The following is a 14,428-nucleotide window of genomic DNA, read 5'->3' as shown; positions in this document are numbered from 1 at the left end:
TTGAGAGGTATTAGAAATTTGTGGAGAAACAGTACTAAACTGGTTTTATTGGGATTTAGGAAGAGATGTTTTTCACAGAGCCAGTGTTTAATGGAGAGTAAATGGGGACGAGTGTTTGATGACCAGATGAGGGTAGAGTCTTCAGCATACTGGATAAGGGAAGTATGTTGGGAGGATGTATCTAAGCTGTTAATGAAGGTGTTAAATCGAAGAGGTACAAAAAGCTTTGGGGCACGCAGGTATTAACTGGGAGGAGACAGTATGTAAACAGCCTTTTTACAGATTGCTGCCAATGGGAAAGGTACATAGTGAACCATCTAAGTGCTTTACTAGACAGAACAAGTGCAGACATTTTAGAGAGTGATTTGGGGTGAGGGAGCTTTGGAGAGATCTAAATTCAGAGAAGAGACCAAGTTATTATTATCTCAAGCTTTGATGATGATATCCAAGTTTTCAACCAGGGCAGTTGTTGTGCTATGGTATGGGAAAAAATAATATTTGGGTAGAGGAGAGTACATTTTCTTGAAGAATATATTGCAAGATTTGCTGATGTAATTTAATGTTTTGGTCAAGGAAAATACCCTTCAGCAACGTGTGTGTGTTTAGCCCTTCATTCTCTGCCACCCAACAGGATCATAAACATAATGAATCTCTAGCAATTCATAGCAACTTTCTTAACATCCCTTGGGCCAAAAGTCTACTGAGCCTTTGGGAAATCATACCTCTTTTGCATTTTAGTCTGAGTGAAGAAACCTGATACCAGTGACAGAAACAGACCTATCTAAAGAACTGATTCTTACTTTTTAAAAACTCACTCTAATTTAAACACCGTTTTGCTGCTAAAGAAGAAACTGCTTACTGCTGTTTGTTAAAACATGACAGTGGACACCAAAGAATGTCAATGGAAACAATATTTAAGACTCCCGATCTACAGAGTCTCAAAGTAAGCAGTAGTTCTGAATAGTACCATACAATGCAAAGATCTGGTATGATAATCACATCTTTTATGAACTCTGTGCATTATGGAAAAGGCAAAGTCCAATCAAAAAATGAAATCAGTTTACTATGACTGCCCATCAGGGCATTTTGGGTTAGAACAAAACATAATATATTTAATCACTACTTAGGGTGCTCCTGAGATATTAGTATACTATGAAACATTCAAATAAGATTACATTTTTTTCTAGTTTCTAGCCTAGTGGTCCTTGATTCTTTTGTTTTATGTGGCATCAGACTAAATGCAGAAAGACAGTATTTAATGACTGTTGTGTATTTTATTACAACTAACAGGAACAGAATAATGTCCCAAGTCAAATTCTGATTATTTCCGGTATTTGCATTTGAGGGATGGTCAACCTGATTCTACACTGTACTGTATATATGTATATGTGTATATATATATATATATATATATATATATATATATATATATATATATATATATATATATATTTTTTTTACCAGTGGCCCAGAGTTCTTTTTCTGAGGTCTAAGTAAAACTCAAGGATTTTTTTATGGTTTGAGGGAGGATCACTACAAGAAAATCTGTGACCCTATAGTCTACTCATATATTCAGTGACTGATTTGACTATAGCAATACAGAGAAATGAAAATAAGACAGACAACATTGGTAGGGAAACAAGAACATGTTAGCCATTAAAAAGAAGGAAAGACAAAATTGGTAAACTTTATCCTTAAAAATCCATTGACAGTTCTCCAAAAAGATTTTTTAAAAATCTCACAAAAAAAGCAGTGCCAGTAACTCAACAGGTAGTTCACATTCCATTGGTGCTTTGGTTCTGTTCCTATTCCAGGTGACTAGATTACTGACACTGCAGTGTAGAACTGGGGATGCTGCACTTCTCAGTGTGCTGTCCTTCAGATGAGATATTAAACCTAAGTCCTCTCCACTTGAGATTGTGGTAGCTCAGATGGTTATATGATATACCATGCCACTTACTGAAAAGAGCAGGAGAAGCTCTTCAATGTCCTGGCCAATTTCCCTAGTAGTATAAATATCATCTTAGGTCTCCCATGAAATGAGGTAACTAGACTACTTGGACTAACACAATCAAAGGGTAAAGTTAAAGTCAATGCACTTCTCTGTTAGCTGTGGTTCTGAAGAAGTCCTAATACCTGTGGATGAAAGCGCTTAACATTTTGTGATTATTTAATAAAGCCCTTGCGGTACTCGACTCTGAAGACTTCCTTTCATTTGCTACTGGCCAAGCTACTTGTATAGTTGACAAATAATAAAACAAACAAAATCCAAAATTTGGTGTAGTGCGAATAACAGAAGACCAGGAACAAAATAGAAAATGCACCAAATAAGCCTGTATACAAACTCCTTTTATTGCAGTAAAAATACACCAAGATTAAGTGCTTTTGTTTTTCACATAGAAAACTTTATCAACATAAAGCACACTGATTTGAGAACTATCTTTATACCAGCACATGCTGCATAATACATAAAATGTAGCCAATGATATGGTCAAAAAAATCATGTGAAAAAATCACATGAACAATATTAATTAAACAAAATGTTAATATTCAAACTGACCTAATCTGCTACAAATAGAAAACTGTTATATATTAAATACCTTTAGCATATGTCTAAAAAAACAGGCACAGTAATGCATATAAAAATGTTAAAATACTTAGTTTCATAGATTTTTCTTTCAGGGCTCAAAGAATATATCTGGTGGAAAATTAGCTGCTAGTCTGAGTTGCCGCACCAGCTCTTTTTTACTTAAATTCTTCCAGTCACCCCCCCCCCCTCAAATTTATGTCCACTGTATCCAGAATACCAAATTTAAAACCTATAAAATTGGAACAACTGAGGGAATGCCTACATAATGCATTTGTGTCCTTCTTATTTTTGATGTCATTTACATGCTCATAGATTCTGCTTTTCAATGCCCTCTCAGTTTTCCCAAAATAGAATCCGTTGCACCTATCACATAGAGCAAGGTATACCACTCTGGTGGTAAAACAATTACCTTTCTTAAATGTAACCTTAGATGCCATCTTATTAGCTAGGTAGATTTGGGGTGCTTTAAAAATATTAGTACATTAGGCACACCTTCCACAGGGTGCTCTACCAAGACTACCCTCTATCGGTAAATTCACCTTATTTTTCATAAGTTGTTTAATATTCATGCCAACCTTGCTAATAAAAAATGGTTTATTAAAAAAGAACTGGAGTATATTTAGGGTGAATAATGATGTGTTAACTGCAGTGGGAGGCAAACCGAGACCAAGCCCCTTATCCCATGATGCACTGCTGGAATTACCTTAAATCTTGTTTGCTGGGTTTATATATACCCGTGTAAGGGGAGCACTCCCCAAGAAGGAAGAAGAAGTTTTGAACAACCAGGATGATACTAGACTCTAGGTCAACTGTCAGCCAGGAGGGGGATGGAGGGAGGGACGTGAGAATAAAGGCGAGATAAACAACTCACATGGAACGTTATGGTGAGTACATAACTTCTTTATGTGAAGTTGTTAAATCTCGCCGTTTATTCTCACTGATGGGTAGCGTCCCTAGCACCTGCAATCCTGGGTGGCTCACGGGAGTACATTTTTCTGGACCATAGAACCAAAAGAAGACCTGTCCCTGGAAGCCTTATCTACTTTGTAATGAGTGATAAAGGTATGAGGCTTAGACGAAGTGGCTGCAGCACAAATGTTATCAAGGGGCAATTTAGCTTGAATGGCAGAAGATGTAGAAATGGCTCTGATTGAATGAGCCTTTGCTTTGTGTGGCAAAGGTATGTTAGCATTTGCATGAACAAATGAGTTACAATCTGATAACCATTTTGAAAGGGTTGGTTTAGCCACTGGTCTACCTTTTCTGACCTCCGAAAAGGATACAAAGAGTTGATCTGATTTTCTAATATCCTTAGTTCTATCAAGATAAAATCTGAGCTGTCTGTGTACGTCAAGTTTGTGCAGCATGTATTCCAATTTGCTGGAATGGTTGGGAAAAAAGACTGGCAACTCAATGACCTGATTGATATTAGACTCAGAACAGACTTTAGGCAAAAAGAGGGATTTGTTCTGAGAGATACTCTATCAGCATGGAAAATCAAATAAGGAGGTCTGATAGATAATGCCTGAAGTACTGACACTCTGCGGGCAGAAGTAATGGCCACTAGAAAGATTGTTTTCCAGGACAAAAATTTAAGATCACAAGATGATGCTGGTTCGAAGGGGGGAAGAATTATTTGAAATAGCAGAAAATTCAAATTCCAGGGAGAATAAGGGATTTTGACAGGAGGTCTCATGTGAAAAACACCTTTGAGAAAAACCTTAGATAACTTATGGGCTATAATATTTAACCCATCGAATCCAAGGTGGAAATTTGATATGGCGGCTAACTGAACCCGAACTGTGGCAGCTGCTGCTCCTTCCTTAAAAATCATTATCAAAAACTCTAAAATGGACGACAAAGGAGCTCGTAAAGGGTCAATTTTTTGTATACTGGCCCAAATGGAGAACCTTTTCCACTTACTGCGATATAGTTTTCTGGATTGCCCTGCTCAGCTTATCCGCTATCATGCTGGATTTCCCCGGGATGTGCGTTGCTAACACAAAACGCTGGGATGACACAGCCCATTGCCATACCCTGAGGGCTTCCCGACAAAGGGAATAAGACTTGGTTCTGCCCTGTTTGTTCAAGTACCAGACCACTGACATTTTGTCTGTCTGAATTGCAATTGTCCCTAGAGGAAGAGAGTCCTGGAAGTACTGCAATGCCAGAAGTACTGCTCTCAACTCCAGAACATTGATATGCAGATGTGACTCTTGATCCGTCCATGTGCCTTGGGCAGTCTTTCCCTGAAAATGCCCCTCCCACCCTATCAGGGAAGCGTCCATGGTCACAGTGGCTACTGGGGGGGGGGGGCACAAAGGGTCTTCCTATTGTGACATGAAGAGATGTCAACCACCACCAAAGGTCTCTCTTGCAAGAAATTGTGATGAGAAACATATGATTCATTGGTAATTTCTGGTAAGACCATTCAGCGAACAGGAGCCATTGAAGAAATCGCATATGCATCCTTGCGAGTGGAATGGCTAGAATTGCTGCCGCCGTCAAACCTAGTACCTTCAAGACCTCAGCGGCTGTAGCTCTGTTCTTTGACACCAATGAGTTGACGTGTTGGTGAAGAAGTGAGACCCTTTCGACTGGAAGACGTAGAGTGGTGGTTGAGGCATCTAACTCTGCTCCTATAAAGACAGTACGCTGTGATGGCGACAAAGCAGACTTTTCGAAGTTGACTGTAATGCCTAAGTGGTGGCAGAGTGTCAGAGTAGATTGTGTTGCCTGAATCAATTGATGCCTGGTGGTAGCGGTGAGGAGCCAATCATCTAGATATGGAAACACCTGGAATCCTAGACGCCTCAGGTGAGCCATGACCACTGCCATGCTTTTGGAGAACATTCTGAGGGCTGTAGTGAGGCCAAAGGGCAGGGCTCGAAACTGGTAGTGATTGGCTCCCAGCCGGAATGCAGGTGATCTCTGGAGCGTGTGTCCATCTTTATGTGGTAGTACGCGTCCTTGAGATCGATGGAGCACATCCAATCGCCTTTCCCTAGAAAGGGAAGAAAGGCCTGAAGCGTGACCATTTGGAACTTCTCTTTTTTTACAAATTGGTTGAGTCTGCTGAGGTCCAAGATAGGTCTCCAGTCCCCTGTTTTCTTTGGAACCAAAAAGAATCTTGAATAAGTTCCGAATCCAACTTGGTCTGCTGGGACTGGCTGGATGACTCTTTTTTTCTAGCAACTTGCGGACCTCTATAGTTGCTTGTTCCCTGAGACTGGGTGGAACATCCAGGATTCTGTTTACAGGAGTGGGAGGGGAAGAGAACAGAATGAAATACCCTCTGGAAATGATGCTTTGTACCCAGGCATTGGACGTTATGCATAGCCAGGCCTCTGGGTACAAAGATAAGTGAGCCCCCGACTGCCTCCAGAGCCGGACAGCCGGGTCTGCTTTCAAGAGCGCTGGTAGGGCTGACCAGAGAACTAGCCTCTGTCACCCTGCTGTTGTGGACCCCCACCATCACGCAGGCGGCGTCTTCCATTATAAACCTCTCCTCTGCCTCTAGAGGGGTTTTCTCCATGTGTGTCCTGAAAGGCTCCCTGTGCTTTCCGGAACCACATCTTTCCGCCCTTAGGGCCCTTGGGATAGGGCCGACTAGGGGTAGAAAAACAGACTCCAACGGCAGATAGAGTCTTGCCTTCCTACTCACACCTAGGTAGAGTTTCCTTTACCTTGGGCCCAAACAGGGATCAGCCATCAAATGGGGTGTTGATAAAGGAAGACTTGAAAGGTTCTACAAAGGAAGAGAGACGCATCCTGGCTTGTCTATGCAGAATCAAAGTCTAATAGAAAAAAACACCACAGTTGAGCAAAGAAACACCTTTATATAACACACAAAGCTTTCAGGTTCAACACCCTTTCTCAATGCTTCATACATGTATGAAGCATTGAGAAAGGGTGTTGAACCTGAAAGCTTTGTGTGTTATATAAAGGTGTTTCTTTGCTCAACTGTGGTGTTTTTTCTTTTTGTCTATGCAGAGCAATGCCTGAACTAGTGGCTCTACTCAAACCATCAGCTGCATAAGATATGAGATGCATGGACGAGTTCACAATCCAGTTTAGAGTAGCGAGCTGAGTGTTAACTTTGTCGGCAACCCCTGCAGCTACCGTACCCTGGAGAGTATCTCCTAGCTCTTTCAGGAGATCTCTTTGTAATCTTGTAAAATGGGTTAAATAGTTCAGTGATCGAAGGGAAAAGGTCACTGAACTAAACATGCGTTTCCCATATCTATCCATGATCCTAGAATCTCTGTTAGGAGGATGGATAGATGAGGACGTCTCAGACGTTTCCTTTTTGGTGGCTGCAGCCACCACCATTGCATCAACAGGCACTCGCTTTGTCAAAAAGGCATTGTCCAATGGGGCAGAGATTAACTTATTTGGCTTCCGAGGGACAGGTTCCATGGCCTCCGGAGACTCCCACGCCTTACGAGAGATCAGCTCCATGAGCTCATCGTAAGGTGGAGACACCCAAGAAGTGGAAGGTTGAGACCCGAAAGCCTTCAACAGCACTGACTCATCTTCAGTGGGGCTTTTGGACTGCCAACCGCCCCTCTGATTAAGGATCTCTAATATCTCCGCAAAGGAGATATCCTCAGAGGGGGATTGAGGGGACCCTTCTGACTCATCCAAGTCAGTGTCAGATGTCAAAGACTCCTGTGGGGAGTCCAATTGCCTCCTCTTGCACAGTCTCTTCCTGGGTACCTCCTCAGTGGGGGGATCTGGGGAGGTCTCAGAAGAGCGGGGGGCACCCTGTGTGGTTACTTGAGGCTCAGGGTCTCTACGCTTGGGTGGACCGGTAGAAGCAGGAGCGGACACAGGCGCTTGAGGGGAGGAGGAAGCCAGACCTAATGCTGATGATGTCTTTGGAGACAGGACTCTCCTCATGGCATCGAACGCACCATGGCTCCGACAAGAAGGGATAGATGGATCCGAAGGGACCGTCCAATCCTCCCACACCGAGGCCATGGGCTCTGAGCCCGAGGTAGGAGCCGAGCTCATCTGAGTTGAAGCCCAGAGAGGAAGAATCAGCACCGACAAATCAGTACAACTATCCTCCCTGGACTCGACAGGAGAGTGTCTGCTCCTAGAGTCCCCGGTTGGTGCCAAAGACATCCGAGTAGATGGAATCGAATACACCTGAGCAGATCTCGGCTCCAGAGGCTTAACAACCATCAGGTCAGGCTCCTTCGGCTCCGAAAGTCCAATACGGCTTGGAGGAGGAGTAGTCAAGTCCGGGTTAATGGTCTTCGGCTCCGACGAAGGCATTGGAGCAGACAACAATTTGGCAAGGCCTGGTGCCCGTAAAAACATCTGCACCAACCAGTCCTTATCCAGATCTGAGAGGCTGACAGAAGACTTTGAGGCGTGCACCGAGGGTGCTGATTGGAGCAGAGGAGATGAGGGAATCTCAGAAACCGGCTCCAAAGCTGTGAGCTGGCTCCGAACAGAAGGGACACTCGGTTCCGAGGACAGTGGAGCCGATGACCCTACATCCTCTATTTTTTTAGCCTTTTTTGATGCTTTCGAGTCACCTGAAGACTTGGAAGACTTTCAGGATCTACTAGCATCATCCTGGTCACCTAGTGCTTCGGAGAAAGGGGGCTGAATTAAACCCCTATCCACTAATTTCCTCCTTCTCACTAAAAGTACCCTGGAAGAGAAGGAGTGACAGATACTACAAGAGTCTTGGAGGTGTAATGCCCCCAGACAATAAATACACTGAACATACAGTCAGTGACTGACATTTTTTGTCCACAATCTGGACATTTTTTTGAAGCCAGATTTAGGATGTGGCTTCTCTTTCTCATCAGACATCTCTATTATAAATTTAAACAATTTTAAACAATTGAAACAACACACTCAAGAAATTATCTAGCAAAGTACTCCTAAGAATGTGGTTAAATGCAAGGCCAACACTATGGAAAAAAACAAGCCAACACAGGGCACTTATGTAAAACTAAATCTAAGTCTAAAACTATATATATTATATTATATTATATTATATTATATTATATATATATACTATCCTATCAAGAAAGTCAAGAAAAAAGTTTTTAAACTTGCAAATAGATAAATCTATCGATTAATATTGGTCCGAGCTATCTGGAACACTGAGATCTGTGCCGCAACAAACTAGATCTGAGGCAATTCCAACAGTGCATCATGGGATAATGGGCTTGGTCTCAAGCTACTGGCAAACCTTGAGCTTTGCCATCGGCTGTGTCGGAGCCGAGGATCAGCTCCGAACCCATCAGTGATAATAAACGGCGAGATTTAACAACTTCACATCTTATATATAATAACTATAACTACAGGCAATCAAATTTTTGTTTACCTAGAAACTTTTCTGGACCTGTTGGAAAGACTGTATGCTTAGTCAGCATACTGTAAACCATAACTGAAAGAAATAAAATCTGAGATGCAACGATTTAAAAAAAATCTACTGATAATCTGTATTGGACATAGAATAGAAGTATATTTCTAGTACTGAATGCCAAGCAGTGGTTAACCCTGATATTCTTGATTATACATACCTGACATGATTACCTGACTAAGCACTGTAACCTGATCTCTGATTTAACGGTCTACTTAAGATATTCTGTGTTGTCTAACAAGTGTGTAAATGAACAGAACTGATTTACTGAGCTTGTCATTCATATCAAAGAAATGCTTCTGTCATGTGATATGAGGGTAGAGATGTCTGCATTGTTGAACCCTATTCATAAATCTAGTCACCAAGGTAGCACTCAAAACTGAAAAGCCAACGGATATGACTTCATTAAGAAAGTATGCCAGGTAAACTTGTTTGTAACCATACAAAGACAATAAGGGCTAGAAATGTGAGTTTTTACATAGCACTAGTAATTACTGAAAAATACAGACAGAGCAAATCCCAGGAGTGATGTTATAGTAAGAATATCTTAAGAACAAGAAGACAAACATACACAATTACTATGTTAATTATGCTAGTAGTCACAGAGAAATGTTATTTCTAGGTTAACAACACTGCCTTGGTGAGTAATTACCCATGAGATGCTTATGCTGAGCATTCCTGGTGCCTGCCTGAATTGCGCTCTTATCACTCCATACACTTAGTAGTTCAGCTTACTTAAACTAAAATGGGCATGTAAAAACTCCTGTTTCTGCTGGTACAGCATCCACATTTCCTCATTGTTCTGCAAGAAAGCAAAACATTTTTATGCCCTAGCCAAACTAACAAATTTCTTTCTCTATTTTATAAACATGCTTATTTCATCTGAATGATGTGATTACAAAAGTGTAATACAGTTTAATGTGAGTTCTACTGTAGATTTTGTAAATTAATCTTTTCTTTTAACAGGTGGTAGATATGAGATGGGGAATACGTGATGCCATAACTGTTGACCACATGACCACAGAACTATGTTTGAGAGAGATAGAAACTTGCCAGAAACTATCAGTGGGGCCCACATTTATTGTAAGTAGCTTGATGAACTGCAATATAGTTCATACTGAACTGGAGTGAAAAGAAATCAAATGGATACATTTGGAAAAGCAATGCAGTCAAATTACCTTTTCTTTCTACAGCTCCTTAATTTATGTGGTCTATTTTATGTTAACTTATTGTGAAAAGAAATATTTTTTGAATAGAAGTCTTATTAAACTGTCTATTCCTTGTTATTATGGAAATGTCAGGATTCTAATGTATTACACAAGCTGGATGGCTTGATAAATTAATTTAGCATTCCATTAGATCTTACAGTAATATCAGGCCTGCCTGTCAGATTTTCATTCTTGACATTTTGAACAACTTCTGAGCGATGTACAGGGGCACAGGAAAAAAAGAAGTCTGCTTACTGTAACGTTCCATCTGTGTTGCCCATTTTCATTCTTCCTCAGCTAATGGCATTGGATCCAATCCTCAGATCCGACACAGCCATTGTCCTAGCTTGTGTCCACCAACAAACTGTCGAACCCCTTCCCTACCCACAATGTACCACCCCTAACATCCCTCAGATCTTGTTTGTAGCTTGACAGGAATATAAAAGTACGATAACTGGAGTTCAGTACAAAGGACACAGGTGTCCTGAAGTAGCTCATTCCTCCAGAAGTCAGTTATGAAAAAATGGAGTGGGTTGGTGGGTGTGGAGATGAGGAAGAATGAAAATGGACAACACAGATGGAAAGTGCATAACTTCTTTATCTGATGTCCATTTTCATGACTTCCTCAACTAAAGGGACAGAGTCACCAGCTACCTAAATTCCTGGGTGGACTCTAAGGATATTCCTGAGTATGGCTGAGCCAAAGGCTGCTCTTCCCCTTGAGAACAAATCCAGTTGTAGTGAGTGATAAAGGTATGAGGATTTGACCACGCTCTAGATTGGAATATAGCAGAAGTTGCCATAAACCTGGTTGAATGAGTCTTTAATGGTTTTGGTAAGGGGAGATTCAATTTGTTATAGATAAAGGAGATGCAATTTGTCAGCCATCTTGTTAGTTACCTTTGTAACAGATTCACCCAATTTGTAATGTGCAAAGGAAACAAATAACTGATCCATTTTTCTAATTTATTTTGTTTTGCTAGGTAGAAACATAATTGTCTATGAATATCCAATAAGTGCAGCATATGTTCCCCTTTATTTGTATATTGTGGGAAAAATACTGGCAAGTTAATGGATTGGTTAATGTTGGGTGCTGATACCACCTTAGGAAGGAAGGAAGCATTAGTACGTAAAGTGACTCTACCTTTATGATAACTCAAATATGGGGGCTTGGAAGATGACGCTTGAAGTTCTGAAATTCTTCTAGCAGATGTAATTGCTACTAAAAAGACAGTTTTCCAGGTCAAAAATTTAAGATCACATTTGTCTGCAGGTTTAAAGGGAGAGTCTATTAAGGCTTGCAGTACCAAATTTAAATCACATGGTGGCATGTGGTCATTAAATGGGGGTCTTAGCAAAAGAGTACCTTTCAAAAGTGCTTTGCACAGTTTAGAGAAAGCCATGGAAGAAATTTGAAATCCCACATGAAAGTTCGAGACTGCTGAGAGTTGAACTTTAATAGTTGATGAACTAACACCCTCATTAAACAAATTCACTAAACATTCTAGAATACAATGAATTGGAGCTGAGAAGGGGTCTATTTGATTCTGTTCTACCCAATAAACAGATCTTCTCCATTTACTCCTGTAGAGCTCCCTAGTGGAAAGTTCATGGAAAGATAAAACTATGGAACGAACAGGGGAAGAAAGCACTGGTTGCCTGGCTATTAAATTAATTGGAGAAACCATGCTATTAGTTTGAGATTTGAGATATCCAAGTGAACCATGCCTGTCAGGTGAAACAGAAGGCCTGAAATTGGATCCAGAATCCATGGTGGGTATAGCAGATGAGGCCAAAGGAAGAGGAATAAAATCTGCTGAGGCCAGTAAGGAGCAATGAGGATGACTTTGCTTGTCAACCGGGCTGCTTTCTGAAGGAATTTGGGGATTAGGTGAGTTGGAGGATAAGCATGCAGAAGACCAGGGGGCCAGTCGTGGAGCAAAGCATCCCTCAGTGATTTCCCCGGTGGGGGAATCAGGGCAAAGAAGCTGCTGCACTTGTTTAGGGCAGAAGCAAAAAGATCACAGTAAGGTTGGCCCCACCAACTGAAATCTCTTTGCTGTTGAGAGACCACTGAAGAGGTAGTAAAATGGACCAGCTCAGTTTTCATTTATCACACTAGACTTCCTTGGAATATGTGTTGCTATTAGAAAGTGGTTGGAACATACCACCCACTGCCAAACTCTGAGGGCTTCTCGACACAGGGGATAAGATCTTGTTCCCCCTTGCTTGGTGATGTACCAGACTACTGACATGTTGTCTGTCTGAATTAAAATTGTCCCAAGAGGAAGAGAGCCTTGGAATGCATGCAATGCTAACAGCATCACTCTCATCACCAGAACACTGATATGCAGGTTGGCCTCTACAGGGGACCAAGTGCCCAGGAAGTGCCCGCCCCACCCATCCAATCTGGGAAAGATCCATGGTCACTATGACCTTGGGCTGAGGGAGGATGAAAGGACGACCTTGTAACAGCTGCTCTGACTGCATCCAAAAAAGGTATTGTTTGTATACCTGAGTTATTTTTATCTTCGCACACGGGCTGGGAAAGCATTGACCATTGTGTTGCTAGCATCCATTGAAGAATTCTCATGTGGAATCTTGCAAAGAGGACTATAATTATTGCCACTGACATTGATCTTGCTTGCAAAATCAATTGGGCTGAAATTCTGGTACTGCAAACTATTTTCCTGACCTACATCCTTATTGTTTGCACTCTTGCTAGAGGAAGTGAAGCTTCCATAAATACTGTGTTAAACACTGTTCCTATGAATTCTAATGCCTGAGCTGGCTGCAGTTGAGCCTTGTAATTTATAGTTATTCCAAGATACGAACAGGTCTGTAACACCTGATCTCGAGCTTCTATCAGTTGATGCTTGGTTGAGGTGGTAATGAGCCAGTCATCTAAATATGGAAACACCTGGAATCCTTGCAGTCTTAAATTAGCTGCAACTACTGCCATGCACTTGGTGAACACCCTGGAGGCTGTGTTGAGGCCAAAGGGCAGTGCTCTGAACTGATAGTGACTGGCTCCCAGCCTGTAGCGCAAGTACCTTCTGGATCATCTCTTCATCTTTATGTGATAGTATGCATCCTGAAGATATATCGAGCACATCCAGTTGTCCTTGTCCAGAAAGAGCAGAATGGACTGAACCATCACCATCAAGAACTGTATGTTCAAAACACTGAGATCCAAAATTGGTCTCCAGTCCCCTGTTTTCTTTGGCACTAAAAAGAATCTTGAGTAAGTTTCGGATCCTATCTGGTCTGGTGGGACCTCTTGGATGACTCTTTTCTAGCAGCTTTTGAATTTCTAGTGCTGCTACTTTCCTCTGATTGGGTGGAACACTGGGAATTTTCCTGGGTAATGGAGGAGGTAGGGAAAAGGGAATTATATAACCTCTGGAAATAATTCTCTGCACCCAACTGTCTTTTGTAATACTTAGCCACACTCTCTGGTGCAGAGATAAGCTACCCCTGACTGCCTCTAGAGGTAGGCAACTGGGCCTCCATTCAGGACAGCTGAAAAGGTTTGTCGGAAAAGGAATCTCTAGACCCCTGGTTTTGTGGGCCTTCTCTACCATAGTGACATTGTCTTCCATTATCACTCCCCCCTCTGCCTCTGGGGGAACTAACTCCACATGTGTCATTGAAAAGACCCTGAGACTTTCTGAACTACATTTTTTTCAGCCTACCCTTTGATTCCTGGAAAAACTCCTTTGAAGGGTCAAAAAATGCACATTCACTGCAGAGAAGGTCTTGCCATCTTTCTCACACCTGGAGAATGTGTCCTTTACTATGGGGCCAAACAAAGAAGTGCCGTCAAAGGCAGCACTGAGAAACGATGACTTAAAGGGTTCCAGAAAATCACATAGGCACATCCAAGTATGCTTCCTGATGGAAATACCTAAACACGCAGCCCTTGAGGTGCCTTCTGCAGCATGCAAGATAAGCCTCATGGATGAATTGGATATAGCTTGTAGGGTAAACAACTGAGAGACTAATGAAGATTCAGCCTCAGCAGTTCCGATTCCAGAAAGAGATCTGGATAACTCTTTAATCAAATCTCTTTATAGCCTAGTGAAATATGCTAAACAGTTCAGCAATCTAACTGCAAACATCACTGAAGCATTAACATGCTTCCCAAATCTGTCTATCACCCTTGACTCTTTATTAGGAGGATGGAAAAATGAACTCTGTTCAGCGAATTTCTTTTTTGTAGCCGACATGGCATATATT

The 14,428-nt window shown here is 41.6% G+C and overlaps 1 protein-coding gene across 1 annotated transcript in view; it reads left to right on the top strand.

Annotated features, from left to right (window-relative positions):
* NWD1 (NACHT and WD repeat domain containing 1) overlaps positions 1-14,428 on the top strand; it is a 1,242,814-nt gene that overhangs the window by 66,509 nt on the left and 1,161,877 nt on the right. The window contains exon 2 of the mRNA XM_044090721.1: positions 9,948-10,064. Coding sequence (XP_043946656.1) covers positions 9,948-10,064 — 117 coding nt within the window. The remainder of the gene's footprint in view (positions 1-9,947; positions 10,065-14,428) is intronic.

Source organism: Protopterus annectens, chromosome 13.part0 (assembly GCF_019279795.1).
Source record: "Protopterus annectens isolate FY-2018-M chromosome 13.part0, PAN1.0, whole genome shotgun sequence".
Classification (NCBI taxonomy): domain Eukaryota; kingdom Metazoa; phylum Chordata; order Ceratodontiformes; family Protopteridae; genus Protopterus; species Protopterus annectens.
The sequence above is the reverse complement of the archived record's forward strand: the minus strand, read 5'-3'. Positions and strand labels throughout refer to the sequence as shown.